Source organism: Hemitrygon akajei, chromosome 16, assembly GCF_048418815.1.
Source record: "Hemitrygon akajei chromosome 16, sHemAka1.3, whole genome shotgun sequence".
Lineage (NCBI taxonomy): Eukaryota > Metazoa > Chordata > Chondrichthyes > Myliobatiformes > Dasyatidae > Hemitrygon > Hemitrygon akajei.
The window spans coordinates 32,505,488-32,524,431 of NC_133139.1; the positions used below are offsets into that span (position 1 = coordinate 32,505,488).

At 41.1% G+C, this 18,944-nt stretch overlaps 2 protein-coding genes across 6 annotated transcripts in view; one reads left to right on the forward strand and one right to left on the reverse strand.

The window, feature by feature from the left end:
• The window catches only part of fbn2b (fibrillin 2b), a 269,685-nt gene extending 261,354 nt beyond the window's left edge, over positions 1–8,331 (forward strand). The window contains exons 62-66 of one of the 2 annotated variants that reach the window (XM_073068631.1): positions 428–556; positions 1,703–1,822; positions 2,790–3,021; positions 3,803–3,974; positions 4,814–8,331. In XM_073068631.1, the coding sequence (XP_072924732.1) occupies positions 428–556; positions 1,703–1,822; positions 2,790–3,021; positions 3,803–3,974; positions 4,814–5,191 (1,031 nt within the window). In that variant the 3' untranslated portion in view covers positions 5,192–8,331. The remainder of the gene's footprint in view (positions 1–427; positions 557–1,702; positions 1,823–2,789; positions 3,022–3,802; positions 3,975–4,813) is intronic. The other variant, XM_073068632.1, reaches the window with a different exon arrangement.
• Positions 8,332–9,312: 981 nt separating this feature from the next.
• LOC140739940 (solute carrier family 12 member 2-like) overlaps positions 9,313–18,944 on the reverse strand; it is a 76,458-nt gene continuing 66,826 nt past the window's right edge. For all 4 annotated transcript variants that reach the window (XM_073068634.1, XM_073068633.1, XM_073068635.1 and 1 more), the window contains 4 exons: positions 14,227–14,313; positions 13,724–13,853; positions 13,565–13,632; positions 9,313–12,183 (listed from right to left, as the gene is read on the reverse strand). In XM_073068634.1, coding sequence (XP_072924735.1) covers positions 12,048–12,183; positions 13,565–13,632; positions 13,724–13,853; positions 14,227–14,313 — 421 coding nt within the window. In that variant the 3' untranslated portion in view covers positions 9,313–12,047. The remainder of the gene's footprint in view (positions 12,184–13,564; positions 13,633–13,723; positions 13,854–14,226; positions 14,314–18,944) is intronic.

The following is an 18,944-nucleotide window of genomic DNA, read 5'->3' on the forward strand; positions in this document are numbered from 1 at the left end:
CATTTGGTAAGTAATACTTTCTCTGCCACCTGGGAATGTTAAGTGGACAAATGCTCTGTACAGTATGGATTAGATGGGTAAATGTCCTGCCAGCAGTGAGGGATGGGTTGACGAATACCCGGTTTAGCGTGGTTTGGGTGGCGTTGTGCTGACCAGTGTGGTACAGGCAGACCTAGATCAGGAACGATACTGAATTAATTGACCCAAACTGGAGAAAGTGAAAGGCTACAATTAGCCTCATTGCTGTCTTCTCGATATCACACTTTACTGAGTGTTACAGGTTGTGCAAATGTATGTTTGAACAATGGTTCAGACAGAATGAGTTATGGCTTTAAAGCTCACAATTCCCCACCCCCACCCCACCATGTAGGATTTACTAGTTAACTAGCAAGACATTCTGGCAATTAACTTGTTTTCTTGTTGTCAGACAATAATGAATGCATGTCTCAGTCCCCGGTCTGTGGTTCCAAGGGCACTTGCCAGAATACACCCGGAAGTTTCAGCTGTGATTGCCAGAAAGGATTCTTACTGGATGAAACTGGTTTAAACTGTGAAGGTATGGATGTGTGTAATTTTGTTCTGGTGTGCTAACCGCGTGCTGCCTACAGAGCTGGTTCCTGCTCAGATCTCTCTGAAGAAGTTCACATAGATGGGCAAAAATTGGTTAAAAATGCTTTGTGATAGATTGGCACAGGTTGACGGGGGGGGGGGGGGGTAAGGACCAGTGTATTTCCCATCTGAAGCCACAGTGTCATTGCTACACTTGACTGCTGGGAAATAAATCAACACTTACAAACTCGCCCTGTGGCAGTAAAGGAAAAGAGTGTCATGGATGTGAGGCAAAGATATCTGCTGGCAGAGGAGGAAATGTGTTCCGTGCAACTCGTGACATCAATAGGCATGTGGCTGACACTGGGTAAATGTTACTCGGCTAAGATGAACCTCACACAATGGTCCCAGGCCATTTTCCTGATAGCCTTGATTTCAGCCATGAAAACCATATGTAAATGGAGTGAATCATTATTACCCATGCAGTGTACAGTCGCCTTTGGATGTCAAACATTTTCATTTTTAATAACTACCTCTGCTTTGCTTGTGTAGAATATTTCTAACATTTTTGTTGGTTAAAGGTAACTAGCATACTTATAGAGAATTTCCCAAAATGCATCTTTTCTGATCTTATGCCTTCACTTTTATTATTGGCTTGAAAATCCTGGAATTGCAACCTCTGCATGGACTCCCATCGATCGATCCTCATCTGAAGTCTATTCCCATTTCTGTGTCATCCCACCAGGCAGGCCAGCTTCACCACTCTTCCACTCACCACATGTAGGAGGTGGAAACCTGGTGATTAAAAGCTTCCCCTCCAAATTTCTCTCTTATTTGTCCTTGCAAAACAAAAACAGCCCAAAAGTTGCTCATAGTTTTCTAGTGGCAAGATGTTCAGAACTTCAAAATGTTCAAATATTATTGTTTAAGAGATTATTGAAACAGTAACAATGACAATTACAGGTTTTCACAAAATGGTGTCCAAATGACACAACGAATGTTGATGGGAGGTCCTTAAAGTCCTCCTGTATTTAAGCCTCTAATGGTTTTCAGATTGTATTTTTGGTCAGCCCCCACCTCCCACCATCAATTCGGATCAGATCTGCTTCATTCTCCATGATATCTCACAAACCCCTTCCTCTCCGACCCACAGATGTTGATGAATGTGATGGAAACCACCGCTGCCAGCACGGCTGCCAGAACATGTTGGGTGGGTACAGATGCAGCTGCCCTCAAGGTTACATGCAGCACTACCAGTGGAACCAATGTGTGGGCAAGTATTGAAACTCTCTGGTTTGAAGTGTTCAAGACTCAATTGCGATTGAAACTGGGGAAGTGGGACCCTTCATCTTAACCTGCCATAAACTCAGGAAATCTGGCAGAGGTAGATTTAATCCAAGTGTCAATTGATAAACAGCATTGAGAAACAATGATACTTTGTGATTAATTTCCACTGGTGCCTAGACAGTGAGTCATCAGTCAAGGTGAGTAACAGTTAGCAGAAATAAAAATATTCTTACCTCTTCAGTCTCAGAGGGCTGTACGGCAGAGTCAGAAGAGAGGTGGGAAGGCAAGTAATTTGAAAATAAATCATTTAGAATTAAGTTCAAGTTTTCACCCTTTGAACCAGGACTAGGATGGTGTCTCTAGCTTCTGTAAAGACCAATTGCCCTTGTAGTTCTGATCAGTCCCTTGTCTCTGGCCTTAGCTGAGGCAGTTATAGAGGCACTCTACTTCTGCTCTGCTATGACTCCTGCTCTCTCCTGTCTTAAAAAAAACCCTTACTTGACAATTCATATGACTGGACATTGCACAATTGATTTTGAGTCATAATCTCCAAGCTGAATTAGGGCATTATTAGAAACTGGATGACAGGGCTAGTCCCAGCTGTTGTCTGTAGAGTAATACAGCAGGAAAATGGTTTTTTCAGCCCAACTGGTCTATGCTAACCACAAAGTCCTCCCTGCCCTGCTAGTTTTAGTTGCCCAAATTTGGCCCATGACTCTCCAAACCCCTCCTATCCAGGTATTTGTCCAAGTGCCTATTAAATGTTGTAATTCTACCCACCTCAACTTCTTCCTTTGGCAGCTCATTCCAGGTACCCACTACCCTCTGTGTAAGGTTACCTCTCCCCTTTTGTGTCTGTCCCCTCTAGTTTTGGTACTCGTGGGACCGTACCCCATCATGTGTCAGAGAGGAGCAAAGTGGATGCTTCTCAGTGATCTCAATTTATTTTTCAGATGAGAATGAATGCAGTAATCCCAGTGCCTGTGGTGCAGCCTCCTGTTACAACACACTGGGCAGCTACAAATGCCTCTGCCCTTCTGGGTTTGATTTTGACCAGTACGTTGGGGGATGTCAGGATGTGAATGAATGCTCATCTTCAGGAAACCCCTGCTCTTATGGCTGCTCCAACACAGAAGGTGGCTACCTCTGTGGTTGCCCAGGAGGCTACTTCAGGGTGGGCCAAGGGTAAGTAGCAAGCTAATGACCTTCCTCTGAACCTGAAGCTTGAAGAAATTTGGAGAGGGTGGGGGAGATTAGACAGACGAACAAGATTTTCAAAAACTGAAAATAAATTAACCACAGCTGTTGGATACTTTGGACAGTTAACACTTGCTACAGAAGCAGCCTTTCACATTCTTGCATATACCTAACACTTCCTCGCACAGAAGCATCTATTGTATTAGTAATAGGAGATACCAAAGTGATATTTGCAAAATAGATTCACCACAGAGCCACAAAGAGCTGGGCATTGTTGGGGAGCAAGGCAAACTTCCTTTGCATGCAACCTCCTGTCATAGGAACCCATCTGGCTTATAACATGACCTCAAAATATTGTGAAATTCTTTCTTCAGTTATTAGTGAAGTCCCCACTGTGACTTTATGGATGGAAAATCTAGAATATTTCTAACAGATTCAGAGGGTGTCAATTTTAACTCCTGATTTTATCATGGTAGACTGTGTGCACTACAGAGATGACCTTCAATAGAAATAGAGGGATGGGCCTCAGTGTTAGATTTCCAGTACGGGAGAAAGCTGTTTCAATGTGAGGATGTGAATGAATGCTCATTTTCAGTGAAATGAGTTTTAGTGTAAGGGTTGATGTATGAGCGGTGATCTGTGTAAAGAAGGGTACCCCAGTCAGTATTTCTAGGAGGGAAGTTTAAAATATGCTTAATTGTAATTAGTATGTTGAGAATGTGTACTTACAGTGTTTTATTTGCGTGCTGTCTTTGAATTGCCTGTTCAGACATTGTATATCTGGAATGGGATTCGGGAATGGTCACTATCTGCCTGTGGACGAGGAGGAGGTGGCAGAAGAGAACATGCTGTCCCCTGAGACCTGTTATGAGTGCAAGATCAATGGCTATCCCAAAAGAGGGAGGCACCGGAGGAGCACGAACGGCACTGAATCCCCTGAGGTAATTTATAGAAATATACAGCATGAGAATGGTAGTGGTTGTTTATGTACTTTATCCCAGAAGTATTTGGCAGTACATCGGTGAATTACAGCTATAGGCGTATGAGCCATTTTGTGCATTGTAGATCATAAGGCAGAAGAAGTGAATGGCTCATGAATGAAGTCTGTGGTGGCATGGTTTGAAGAAGGAATGTAGGTTGGGCAGCAGAACTACTTTACTTCAATGGAGCCAGTGGCATGAATTTGCAGACTGGTCCTTATGTTAACTTGCATCCTGGCGGATTTGTGGGCCCATTCAATGTAGTGTAAACTCCCAGATGAAGAGTCTTCTGAATCGATAAACTACTGCCGATTGACACAATTATTTTGGATATCAGAGACTATAATTAGAATAAGGACACAGGAAGTCATTCTTATTTGAGAAGGAAATGTCCAGATGCTTTAATGAAAGTTTTCAATATGATATATAATTTACAATATTTATGGCTGGCTGCCATGAAAAGTTAAAATTCCTGGGATTCCAGCTTCTAAACAAGACAATATGGAGTAAGAATAATCAAGGCATTTTAAATAGTCATTAGGCAATGGAATAAACTTATAGAAGATTGATAAAGTATTGATCTAGTCAATATCTATAGGAACAACAAATGCTCAGCTATCCTTTTGATGATAAAATCTGTAGAGCAAGTGGTAAAATTGGTGGATGGTTGGTGCTGTTACAGAACATAACGTTACAATGTGAGAGGCTGCACTGGCCTGACTGCTTCTACTTAATTATTTACTGTAAATTCCAAAAGCTATCCAATAAAAGCAGGTTAATTAAGGTTTCTTTTTAAAAAGCAGAAGCACAAGATCAGTCTCGCAAGCTTGGACATCGATGTGCCAATCCCATTGAATGTGAATATCTCAGAAATGGGAGTCCATGATCACATCATGGAATTCCTGCCTGCCATCGAACCCTTGGAAAACCACGTGCGTTACTTCATTACCGGAGGGAACGAAGCCAGCTTCTTCCGAATCCACCAGAAAAATGGTCTCAGTTACCTGCACCTAAGCCGCAAAAAGGCTATCCGAGGCAAGTATACATTGGAGGTGTCCAGTATGCCTCTCTACAGGAAGAAAGAACTCCTGAAGCTAGAAGATGAGAATGACATTGACTACCTCGTGGGTGATATTGGTGAGGCCCTTCGAATGAAGCTTCAAATTCATCTTCTTTGATGTTCTTATTTTGTCTCTAGGTGGGGGTAAAAACCCATTTTAAGTAGCACCTCAGCACCAATCTGTCAACATGATACTTTATGATGGGATAGTGGGCTGTGTCAGCTCAACAAAGTCTACACCATATACTTCATACCAACATACCAAGCCTAAACAACAACTGCACTGTCGCAATTTCATACATGCCATGGATTATGGGACTCTCTTCAAAAAGGGCCAATAAATATTTAAGGTTAAGGTTGGGAGTATCCCTGTGCTCAGCCAGTTTTTGTTTTGAAATATAGTGATCTAAATTAGAGAGTATTTAATGATGGATTCAACTATATTGAAGTAAAATAAACACAAGACGATTGGAGATCAGACGTCATGAAATTTGGGAGAATAGGTGCTATTGAGTCGGAGTTAGAGATTTGCTCTTTATTTAGAGAGCAATAAATATGTTACTAAAATGTAATACAATTTAATGTCATTATGATTGCCTTGAGAAAATAATTTTCTAAAGAGGGAATATATATATTTTCTACTCCAGCCTCTGGCCTGTTCTATTCTCAGCAACTCCCTGCCTCTGTTTTAGTATGAGAACTGTAGACAAATCCATTTCATATAATTTGGCAAACACATTTTGGGGATTGTACATCTAACCCAGAAAGCTCTGACCATAGCAAATTATTTACAAAAATGTTGACCACAGGAAGCAGAGGACAGGCTGTCAGTTCATCAGGAAAATTTTTGAATAAACCGTCAGCCCACTAGTTACAGAGCACAACAAGCCAGTGAAGTCAGAGAACCAGAAAGAGGTGAAATATTTCCATCTGAATGTTGTGTAACTTTAAAACAAAACACAATGAAAGGCATCATCTTCTTTAAGTTTATTATTCTCCGAAGTTATGTGCTCATTAATTGCAGGCCCCTTGTAAAGGCCGCCGGGGTGTTTATTATGCTTCACAGAGTTGGAATTAACTAAAATTTACATTAAGAGTGATCACGTGCATTGTCACAGGAGTTTATCCAAATGCCTGGAACACAGAAGCATTGTTGAGTAAGCATGGCACCATATCCCACCAACCGCAGCAGCAGCATCAGTATTAAAAAGAAAATTAATTTTCTTAACAATCAATGGATTCAGGATTAGCATGTCTCAATGACTTTATCTTCTGGTGGGTCTGTGATTATTCCAAAAGTCAGAAAGCTGAGAATCCCTCGGTACTTTGATCCATTATACATTTTGAAACTTTGACTGGTGTGTCTAGCAGGTTGTCAGACATTCTACCTGCCCTATTGAAGTGTCTTTATTACAGCAAAATCTTGGACATGACCCTAATAGAAGGCCTTTTATTCCAGTGTGTAATGCTCCCATTTTACCTTCTTTGTAGATGTTTAGACTTCGGCTCTAGGGGATTCATGAGAGAAAGAGGTTCCTTTATATATTTAAAATTATGTGTGTGATGTTGATTTTAGCAAGACTGGCTATCAAACGAGCACCTTCTCTCTGCCCAACCACAATCAGGCTGAACCCCTGTCACCTCAGGGATCGGCCCTTAATCTCGTCGCCCAATGGAGAGAGGACTGGCTGACGTGGGAGATGTGCAGCAAAGCAAATGAGGCATAGGATCAGTCATAACCTTATTCAAATCCCAGAGCTGATATGTGAGGCATTGTTTCTACTCATGCTTCGACTTCTTGTGTCCTCCTTTTCCTATTGCCCTACAATGGGAAGTTTAGTCTCTTTATTTTACCTCCCAGCAGTGATGGATGTGGCCTTGGCCTACTCCCCCAAAGTACTATCCCTGCCTTGTCATCTTTGGAATTTTGTCCTGGCCATGGAGCAGAAGGAGAACAAAATGTGTGTCAGTTCTCACGTAAAACAGTGCAAGGCTGAGATTGTGGAATTTTGTGATGGCATCATGCAACAGAGAAAATGATCCATCAACTCCAGATTTGTTCTTTCTAAGGGGAATTCACCAACAGCCACCATTCCACTGAAGAGAATCAGGGTCCAAGACAGTCTTTTATCACCTGTGCTTCTAAACAGCAGTAAGCAAAACCAAAAATATTGAGTACTGGAATTGAAAGTTCTTCTTCATAGATGCCTATACAAATCTCAGTGGATATTGTCCTTGCAGCCTTGTTTCGTGGCTGCTTGTTTATGTAGGGTGCTTTACGCAAACTCCTAGGTAGTATCATTTCAGTGACCCAAATTGACACTATCTGGGAGTAAATATCTCAAAGGTATTTCAGGTAACTGGTAACATAGTTCTTTTGTGTTTGAAATATGGCAGCTTTACTATGATCTAACAGCACAGATGCTGGTCCCCCAGCTCACTGTGCCTGAGCCAGCTCTGTCATTCAGCAATCACAACAAGGACTATGCTTCTTGAACTTCCACCTCTCATTTTGAGTTCAGCTAGATTATAAAGGAGTAACTCTTCTGGTCGCAGATTTGAAAATGACTTATAATTTTGAACGTATTCCTGTTTAAAGTATAGGACATCCTCAAACTTGCAGCATTTTGACATGGTGGACAGAAAATCACCCACTCATCCTTCACCCCTACCCACCCCCAGCCCCACAACATTTCACTTTCTCATTCATAGAGATTAAATAGTCAAATTAATCTTAAACTCTTTAAATGACTCCACTTGGATATGGCACAGTGCAGGCAAGTTACTGTTTCATTAAGGTGCTAATGTTAAGGAATTACACATTCAACCTCAGACTACCTGAAGTCCTGTTGTTCAGTAGTGCAATTGACCTTACAATGGTGCTAGTATCGAAATTCAGGGTTCCTGCACTATCCATCCCATTTTATATTTATGTATAACCGACATTTTGTACTGTTTGTCAAAATATTTTTTGTGAGCTCATATCTTGTAGCTTTTTTTTGTAAACAGCCACTTCATGTAAAATAGAGGACGTGTTTATACTGTAATCATCTAGTGACAAACTTGAAAAACAACATTTTTATTGTAAACTTGTAATACTGTATACAGATTTTTCTACTGCAAAGAGGGTTATGAATATAGTAATTCTGCCTAAACACTGGACCCTCGCCATCTGTTGACCATTCTGAACTTTGTATTAACGATGTGAAGCTTGGACTGCCAAATAATGAAGTACTGTTACACTACAGGCCCAAGTCAGCCTCTATGTGTTCTGGTGTCATCATTTGGTGCACAGGGGTGCTTTTGGGGGTTGGGGGAGTGATGGAGGGAGGGTTGTGGAGCAAGCAGAGCAGAACAAATCTACCTGGGGTATTAGATTTGTATCAAGAAACATGCTCAACAATAAAATGGATTATTTTAGGTTACATTTTCTGCCTCTACTGTGATTTGCCCCAGATCTAAGACATGTAAAGATACTATTCAAAATTGAAAATGGGTAGTTTGTCCAAGGAAGCTGGAGCTGATTATCTTTTAGTGATGGGTTCCTCAGGATCAGACCCTTCCTAGCTAACTACCATTGAGTAACTGCATTTGAAATAGCTTGGAAAACCTTGGTTGGCAGGTAATTCATGGATGAGCATTAAATAACAGCAGGTCCACATCTTAAAAACCAAAAGATCTAAATGCAGGGTTTATATGACCTTTCCTTTATATTTAAAAGATGGTTAAATTATTCCACCATTCTGCTAAAAGGTTTAACCTGAGATTGAACAAAGGCAGCCAACTTAATTAATTTGTGTAACTGTAACGTGTGGTGTTGCAACTTCTAGTGAAGGATTTTGCAAAAAACTTAACAAGTTTTCTCCCTTCCTATGGAAACTGATGACTTTTTATTCCACAAGTGAATGATATTCTTTGAACCTCTACAGCACAATTTTTGGCCTCAATAGTTAAGTCTGATTGTTTCCTCACTCAGTAGACATAATCCATGGGGATCATTGGATAATGATCAGAATGATAGCTCAGACCAGGCTGGAGGCATTGAGCTAATTTTAATGCCATTACCAGAAAGCTATTGACACCAAGTTTCTTATGGGCGCAGGGACGAATAAAGCACATTGAGATTGTGTGGAAAACCACAAACCACTTCAGCATTTTACTTAGCTTCCACCAGACCCCTCTCTCATTCAGAAAATAAGGAGCAGCCAAATATCATCGAATACAAATTTTATTCTCTATTGAAGTCAACATCTTCACTATGCTCGTCATCATAGAATAAATGTACAGCAAGAAACACAACTAGAAGAAGAATCAACATCTGGTACATCTTTCCTTCAGCTCCAGGACTTACTTTTTTTTTGGAATTAAAAGCCAGTATCAGAAATGATAACAGGAGCTTACTTGCTCGTCATAAAGCTCATCTAGTGAAAATTAGGGCATAATATAGGCAATAAAATATTCAATGCTACAGCAATCATGATCTGCGGTACCTCAAACCCAACACTAATTGTTGTTAAGATTTAGTGCCTCCTGGTTAAAATAGGAAGAGCCTCATGTTAAGCATTTCCCAATATTGCTGACAGGAATTAATTGCAGTCAGCATTTATTTTCAAAAATTAGGAGCCATTTGTCAGAAAGTTTGCCTTAAATCAGCTGCAAGTGAATAAAATCTGAAGACAATGGAGCACATCAGGTGCAGGAGGTGTGCAAACACCTCTGGAATCAATTTAAGTTTCTTTTCTGCTGAGACAGATATTCAATTAAAATAAAAGCACAGGGAGCAGACAGAATTTAAAAACGATTTGTTTCACCAGCTTAACCTTGGAGGTTGGGTTGTGGAATACAATTTACCCATGTAAATTCTAACAGTTCACCAACAATAATCCTAAATTATTCGTGGGATAAGTCAATGTGTTATTTTGCACATCATACCAATCCAAACTGAACTTAGTCACAGAAAACTTCAAGTGGGCCCCTAGGCTTCCCATCTAGGAATCCCCAAGTGTGTTCGCAGCCATGGGAAAGAGAGTGGAGTAATCACTCCCAAAACATTGTACCTGACCCTAATGGCCACTTTCTCCTAAGTAACGAGGAGGTCTTCTAAGTTGTTTGTTCATCTCCTTGCAAAATGGCCACGGACCAAGAACCATTGAACTGAAGCTAGAAATTAGGGAACAAATTGAAGAGAATCAACAGCCACTCAGTCCGTCCATTAATGAAAAATTAATTCATCCAGGTCCTGAAAGTTTTATGTGGCTCACAGCTTGTGGATGTAACAAAAGTCATGTTGGATTAGCCTGATTTTGCAAAGCACTGAAGCCAATTAAAGAGCAGAGGTTAATGACACAGCAGGTCCATGGCAGCTGAAGTAGCGATTTCTAGTGCAAGGACACGGCAAAGTTTTTGATCTAGATCCCTGTATTCATCTAGACTCATTCATCAAGTGTTTTTCTTAAAGTGATGAGAGTTTATGCATAACTTTTTCCCGTTCAGTCAAACTTACAAAATCATTCCACACTTAAGGGGCAAATAGTTTTATAATAGGAATCACCTCTAATTTTATCACAGAATCAGAAAATTTAAGGCACAATGGAGGCTAATTTCCTTCTTCTGATCATGCCAGACAAAAGTCCACTCACTCTTTTCCATTCACTCCATTCCAAAGAAAGCAATCCCAATTGAATGAATCATTGTTCTTGACTGAAGTCTTTCATATTGTAACTCTTGCCTATGCCCTTCTGTCATATGGTGGCCTGAACTGTATATAGAACTCCAGCTTGAGCCTAACTATTGCTTTATAGGGAACTGGCATGATGTGATGTCTTACATTTTATATCTACCTTCATCTATTCAGTTATCTCCATGAACCTACAACCATGCACTCAATTTCCTTTGTTTCTAATATCTACTACTTATTTAAATATTTTAATGCAACCTAGAATGAATTGTATTTTCCACTCTCTGTCCCAACAGGCCAGTTTGTTATCATCTCCCTGCAATCTATTTTTGTACATTACTGTTAAGCATACAGTCATTTCTGTATCATCTAAACTTGGCCATTCAGTAAAGCCCAATATATAATTAAATGCAAGATTCCCAAAACAAGATACGTAGCACTGGATCATTTGGCTGGTCAACTTGATGGTGACTGAGCACTGGGTCATGTGGATGAAGCTGGGCCACAATTTGGTTGGTGGCTGCCAATCATCAAAGCAACCATCAACAATTACCCTTTGCTTTTTGCCAATGAATCAATTTTAACTCCAACTTGTCTTTCTCAAGAATCAAGAATCCCTTGGGCTTTTATCTTTCTGACCACATCTGCCATGTGGAACTTTGTCAAATGCTTTGCTGAAATCCATGTAGATTACATCCAGTGGATACCTTCTATGAACTTACTTGTTATCTCCTGAAAAATTTCAGGCACAACTTCTCTTATAAATCCACACTGATTTGCTTTGATTAACCTGTTTGTTTCTAAATGACAGTTACAACTCTTCACAAGACCATTACAGGTATCATCAACCTAACAAAAAGTCACCAGTGTAGACTCAGAGATCACACTGGCCCTTCCATGGAGTGTGTGGAATACTCCTCAAACCAGGTAGTACTTTTGAAGAGTAACTAGAAACAGTTAATAATGAAGTACTAATGTGTGAAGGCTGGGCTTATTCTGATGAGTCTAGTTGAGTCAGTCTTCATCATCCTTAGTAGTATCAGAACAGGATCTTTTCATCCTTTCTCACAACAATAGCATAGGTTTTCATACTCTAGACAAGAATCAATATAAATCTACAACATCAAACGACCAAGCACAGCAAATTTCCACTACCCCAGTACTGACATGCTAGATTACAAAGCTCCTGTGGTAATTTGGTTCTCCTTTGTTACATGAGGTTTTCCTATCGCATTGCCTTGTGCCAGAGCTATCTAAGATATTCAGGCTCTCTAGAAAGGCCCCTGCCAAGACCACGTTAGGAGTAGAAGGTGAGGACACTTTGGTGGTTACCACGGATGAGAAGCACTGGGGGCAAATTCCGAGAAAGGATTTCGAGCCAGGCCATGTAGAGTGCATTGGACACCAACCCTTTACGTGCAATGGGCAAGCTCCTGAGGAAAAGAGAAAGATGTTCAGGGTGGTATTGAACCTAATGAGGTACATACTTTAATAACAAGCAGGAGACATAGACATTAGGATAAGGAGCAGGCCTTTAATGGTTGCTGCCATCTAGTACTACCATGGTTTCCTCAAACCCCTTGCTACCTTTACCATTCAGAAACATCATCTTACTGGCCTTTGGGATAAGTTCCTTAGGATTGCAGCTGTTTGAATGGAAACATTTTTCCTCACCTCAGGCCCAAATTTAAGCAGCCTGAAGCTGTGACGGCTTACTCTAGATATCCCAGCCAGAGAAATTCATCTTCCAAATATCCCTGTTTCAATTAGATTCTTCCTCATTTTTCTAAACTGAAATGAATATTAAAGCTAATTGTCTTAATCTCCCCTCATATGGAAAACACACTTGTTCTAAAGCAAGTGTATACTTCCATAAACAAAGAAAAATACTGCACACAATGTTCCAAGTGTAGTGTCATTAGAACCCTGTACCTTTGGGCTGAGATCGTGTATTCAAATCTTAGCCTGACAACCAACATACCATTTGCTGTATTAACTGTTTTCGCATCTGCAGGTTTGTTTTTCTACATCAATACTTCCCCATCTAACACCATTTAATTAGCATGTAGCCTACTCCTACCAAAAAGATAACTTGTCATCTATCCGTGTTATAGTACATATGCCATGTTTTTACACATTCTCTCAGTCAGCACCAGTCAAGTCTGTTTTCATCCTCCTCATGAAATCATCTACTATATTGTTATTGGTAAACTTCAAAATATTACACCCAAATAATCAATGAACGAGGCCTAACCGTCAATCTAACCTGCCACCTTTCCAATTTCAATCGGCCCTAAGCGACGATGCTGAAGGCTGAGATGCTACATCAGTCCTGATGTAGAGTACCAGCCTAAAACATTGACTTTTTATTCCTTGCCATAGATGTTGCCTAACCTGATGAGTTCTTCCAGCATTTTGTGTGTGTTGCAAGAAAATCAAGTATTTCTTGTCTAAATGATTTCTTTCTAGAAATCCATGTTAATCTAATCCCATATTCTCCGAGTATCCTGTTATCTCACCTTTGATAATAGCTAGTGGCATATTCTCCACCATTGATGTTAGACTGACCAGTCTCCAGTTTGTTCCTGCCTTTAACCACTAAAGCTGCTGATTTGCCCACTCATTCAGTCATTTCATCCCAGGTACAAAATTTGTACAAGAAACAAAATCTCAGCTGCACAGAACCGGGGAAGGAAAATGAATTGTGTATGAATAACATCTCAGCTGCACCTGGCCCCTCAAACCTTCTCTCAAAGAGAGCACTTTTCTCCTATTTTGTCAAAGGAGTGAGGGAGCTGAGGTCCCAGGACTTACATCACTATGAGGTTGGCAGAGCTGGAATGTTCCTGCAGCAGTTCATTCAGTCGTATCTGACGCTGCGTCTGGAATTCAAAAATCAGCAGTGGGGTCGTGATTGGGAGAAAGGAAGCATTTAAAAATTATAAATCATCACATGACAATCAGAGCTCAGACCTTCTCCATGAACATTTCCAGGTCCTGGTCCAATATTTTCCACGCCACACCTGTCTTTCTTGCCGTCTCCCCTTTCAAGTCTTCATTACGGAGTCTGTATGGCTTGATCAGCTCATCGAAGGCTTTGAGACTGAGAAAGGGAGCAGTGGCCAACAAAAGGGAAGCCAGAGAAGATCGAGTCCCTCCCTAACACATATGCATCCCCTCTAACCCCACCAACATTCTTTACTCCATGCAATCTGCCCCTTTCTCACTGCACCACCCCATTCTCCACCCATACTGCACCACACCCTTCTCTCCCCCTCACTCCCTCACACACCTTTGCCTCCCTCCACTGACCTTTCCTGACCCCAACTGCCCTCCCCCATTTTGGCAGTACTTATAACTCACCCTTCCATTGCCCATCTGCCCTTTATTACCTTCCCACTGCACAATTCCTTTACCTCCCTCCACAGACCTTTATCCCAAACCCTTACCCTCTCCTGACCACACAGCTCACTTACCTCCCTGCACCAGGTTTACTGTTTATATTTGCAACAATCACAATGTCCGAAAAGCCAATGCGGAATTTGTTCAGTAACGTTGCCATCCTGTAACAAAGTGCTGATCAGAGGTAGCTCAAGACACATCTCTCAAATATCTCCAGGCATTGACAAAAAGACTCAGACAGTGCCACCATAACGTGTTATTATGGGTTACGTATAAAATCCAATTCTGCTTGCCACGGTATTTAGAGAGATCAACCCACAATCAGTGAGGAGTTTCAATGGTGCAGTGACCTTGTCAATGAATTTGCCTCCAGGTTGAGTGTTTCTGTAGGTCAGTGGCACCATCATGGCTTTTTGAGTGCATGTTAAAACAAAGAGTTAGAAATTCCCCAAAAGATCACAAACGAAAGAGTGGTATACATCTGCTATTCTACACTGGGAAAAATACAGAATTGCACGTGAGGAGCAGAGAGTGCAACACATGTACGTGTTAATGTTACATAATCAGAACATTGCATCCCAGGGGAAACAGTTCCATTCTCAGTTTCCTTATTCTTCATGTATCTGAAGTTATAAATACATCCTGGGGTGTTTGAATTTCAGGATGCAGTTACCACACTAAGGGAAGATCATTCCAAGCCCATGGAACCCCAAAATCTGCAAATGATGACCAAACCAAGGAATGTTGAAACATTATGTATTGTCCAAGCTCAAAGTTGGATTATCAAAGAAACATGCCCACATTTTAAAAAAGCATTAGCTCTTTCAAAATGGAGCAATTGAAATGAATGAGGCTTACCTCACGGCTGTGGCCTGCAACTCACAGGCTTCTGGGCCAGCTGTAGTGATGACTGGCTTCATGGCTGTGGACTCACTTTTGTGAACATTGAAGAGTGCAGCACAGGAACAGGTCATTCTGCCCACAACATCGTGTCGAATCAGCTAAAAAGATCAAATACACCCAAACACTAATCCCTCCTACCTACACCATCTCCATATCCCTCCATCTTCTTCACATTCATGTGCCTATCTAAATGCCTCTTAAAAGCCTCTAATGTATTTGCCACTACCATCAGACTAGGCAACGCATTCCAGGCATCCACGACTGAGTAAAAAAACTTATCACTCACATCTCACTTGAACCTCCCCCTCTCTGCTTCAATGCATGCCCTCTGGTACTAGTCATTTCATCCCTGGGAAACAGATACTCCCTGTCCTATCCTTGCCTCTCATAATCTTGTAAACCTCTATCAGACTTCCTTTCAGCCTCTGACACTCCAAAGGAAAAAAAAGCCAAATTTATCGAGCTTGTCGTGATAGCACATGTCCTCTAAACCAGGCAGCACCCTGATAAACCTCGTCTACACCCTCTCCAAAGCCATAACATCCTTTCTATAGTGTAGTGACCTGAATTGTATGCAATACTCCAGGTATTTTATAAAGTTGCAACATAACCTCCTGACTTTTGAACTCGATGCCTCAACTAATAAAAGCAAGCATTCCATAAGCCTTCTTAACCACCTTATCGACCTAATAGCCATTTTCAAGGAGCCCTGAACTTTGATCCCAAGATCTCTCTGCTCAGTAACACTGTTAAGGACCTTGCCTTTGCACTTGCCCTACTGGGGTACTCATATTTATCTGGTTTGAACTCCATTTGCCATTTCTCTGTCCATATGATATGAATTCAAATCATTAGAAAGAGGTGACATAGGGTCAGAAGGTGTTGAATCATTGTGGATAGAGCTAAGGAACTGCAAGAGTAAAAAGATCCTGAAGGGATCTTCAGACCCCCGACCAGCGGTAAGGATGTGGTTTATAAATTACAATGGGAGATAGAAAATGCATTCCCAAAGGGCAATGTTAGCATAGTCATGGGGGCTATCAATATGCAAGTACATTGGGGAAAATCAAGTTGGTGCTGGATTCCAAGAGGCGGATTTCTAGAGTGCCTATGAGATGGCTTTTGAGAGCAGTTCTTGGCTGAGCTTACTAAGCGATCAGCTATTCTGGATCGGGTGTTGTAAAATGAACCGGAATGATTAGAGAACTTGAGGTAAAAGAACCTTTAGGGGAAAATGATCATAGTAATGAGTGAATTCACCCTGAATTTAGAGAAGGAGAAGCTGAAGTCAGATGTATCAGTGGAGTAAAGGGAATGACAGAGGGGTTGGCCAGAATCGATTGGAAAACATCTCTGGCAGGGATGATGATAAAACAGCAATGGCTGAAATTTCTAAAAGCAATTCAGAAGGCAAAGGATATACGTATACAGTCCAAAGAGGAAGAAGTATTCTAAAGGTAAGATGACACAACTGTAGCTAACAAAAGAAGTCAAAGCCAAAGGGAGGGCGTACAATAGAGCAAAAATTAGTGGGAAGTTAGAGGATTGGAAACCTTTCAGAAACCAGCAGAAGGCAACTAAAACAGTCATTGAGAAGGTAAAGATGAAATATGAAAGTAAACTAGCCAATAATATTAAAGGGGATACCAAAAGTTTCTTCAGATACATAAAGTGCAAAAGAGAAGGGAGAGTGGATATCAGACTGCTGGAAAACAATGTTGGAGAGGTATTAATGAGGCACAAGGAAATGGTGGAAGCTCCTGGTGTCAGGGGTCATGAAGTGTGTGAAGTTACCATTACTAGGAAAAGATTCATGGAAACTGAAAGGTCTGAAGGTAGATAAGTCACCTGGACCAGTTGGTGTATTCCACCCCACCCCAAGGTTCTGAAAGAGGTAGCTGAAAGGATTGTGGAGGCATTAGTAATGATTTTTCAAGAATCACTAGATTCTGGAATGGTTCCGCAAGACTGGAAAATCACAGATGTCACTGCACTCTTTAAGAAGGGAGAGAGGCAGAAGAAAGGAAATTATAGGCCAGTTAGTCTAACCTCAGTGGTTGGGAGGATGATAGAGTCGATTGATAAGGATATAGTTTTGGGGTACTTGGAGACACATGATAAAATAGGCCACAGTCAGCAAGGTGTCTTCGAAGGGAAAATCTTGCCTGACAAATCTGTTGGAATTCTTCGAAGAAATAACAAGCAGGATAGACAAAAGAGAATCTGTTGAAGTTGTGTATTTGGACTCTCAGAAGGCCTTTGACAAGGTGCCACATGTGAGACTGTTTAACAAGACATGAGTCTATGGTATAGGGAAGATTCTAGCATGGATAAAGCAGGAGGCAAAGAGTGAGAATAAAGGGAGCCTTTTCTGGTTGGCTGCTGGTGACTAGTGTTGTTGTACAAGGGTCTATGTTGGGACCAATTCTGTTTATATTATATGCTAATGATTTGAATGATGGAATTGATGGCTTTGTTGCAAATTTTGCAGAAGATACAAAATAGGAGTAGGGGCAGGTAGTTTTGAGGAACTAGAGAAGCTACAAAAAGACAGATTAGGAAAATGGGCAAAGAAGTGGCAGATAGAATACAGTGTTGGGAAGTGTATGGTCATGCACTTCAGTGGAAGAAATGAACAGGTTGACTATTTTTGAAATGGAGAAAAAATACAAAAAAAACTGAGGTGCAAAGGGACTGGAAGTCCTTGTGTAGGATTCCCTAAAGGTTAATTTGCAGGTTGAGTCTGTGGTGAGGAAGCCAAATGCAATGTTGGCATTCATTTCAAGAAGACTAGAATATAAAAGCAAGGATGTAAGGTTGAGACTTTAATGGTGAGACCTCACCTGAAGGATTGTGGGCAGATTTGGGTCCCTTAGAAAGGATGTGTTGAAACTAGAGAGGATTCAAAGGAGGTTCACAAAAATGAGGGGTGATCTTATTGAAACCTATCAAATGGTGAAAGACCTTGATAGAGTGGATGTGGAGAGGATGTTTCCTATGGTGGGAGAGTCTAAGACCAGAGGACACAGCCTCAGAATAGAGGGGTGTCCTTTTAAGAATGGAGATGAGGAGGAATTTCTTTTGCCAGAGAGTGGCAAATCTGTGGAATTCGTTGCCTCAGACAGCTATGGAGGCCAAGCCTTTACATATATTGAAGGCAGAGTTTGATAGATTCTCAATTGGTCAGGGGCATGAAGGAATACAGGGAGAAGGCAGGAGACTGGGGCTGAAAGGAAAATGGATCAGCCATGATGAAATGGCAGAGTAGACAGATGGCCTAATTCTGCTCCCATGTCTAATGGTCGCAGCGGCAACTGATTTATATCATGCTCTATTCTTTGCCAGTCTTCCACACCATCCACAACTCCATCAATCTTGGTATCATCCTCATATTTACTAACCCACCCAACTGCATTTTCATCCAGGTCAGTTATATACATTACAAACAGCAGAGGTCCCAACACATATCCCTGCAGAACTCCACTAATTACACATGTCCAGCAGGAATATGTCCCTTCAACCACTGCCCTCTGTCTTCTATGCACAAGCCAGTTCAGAATCCAAACAGCCATTTGCCACAGATCCCATACATCTTAATCTTCTGGATTGGCCTCCCATGATGGACCTTGTCAAATACCTTCCTAAAATCCACGTAGTCAACATCCACTGCCCTACCCTCATCAATCCCTCCTGTCACTTTGTCAAAAAACTCAATCAAGCTGGTAAAGCAAAAGTTCTGAATATATCTGCTTGCTTTTATTGTTTGCACGATTCGGGTTTTTTTCTGCACATTGGGTGTTAGACGGTTTTCTTTTTTAATGGGTTCTAATTGCATTTCTTTGTTTTGTGTCAACTGATCTCAAGGTTGTATATAGTATAGATACTTTGA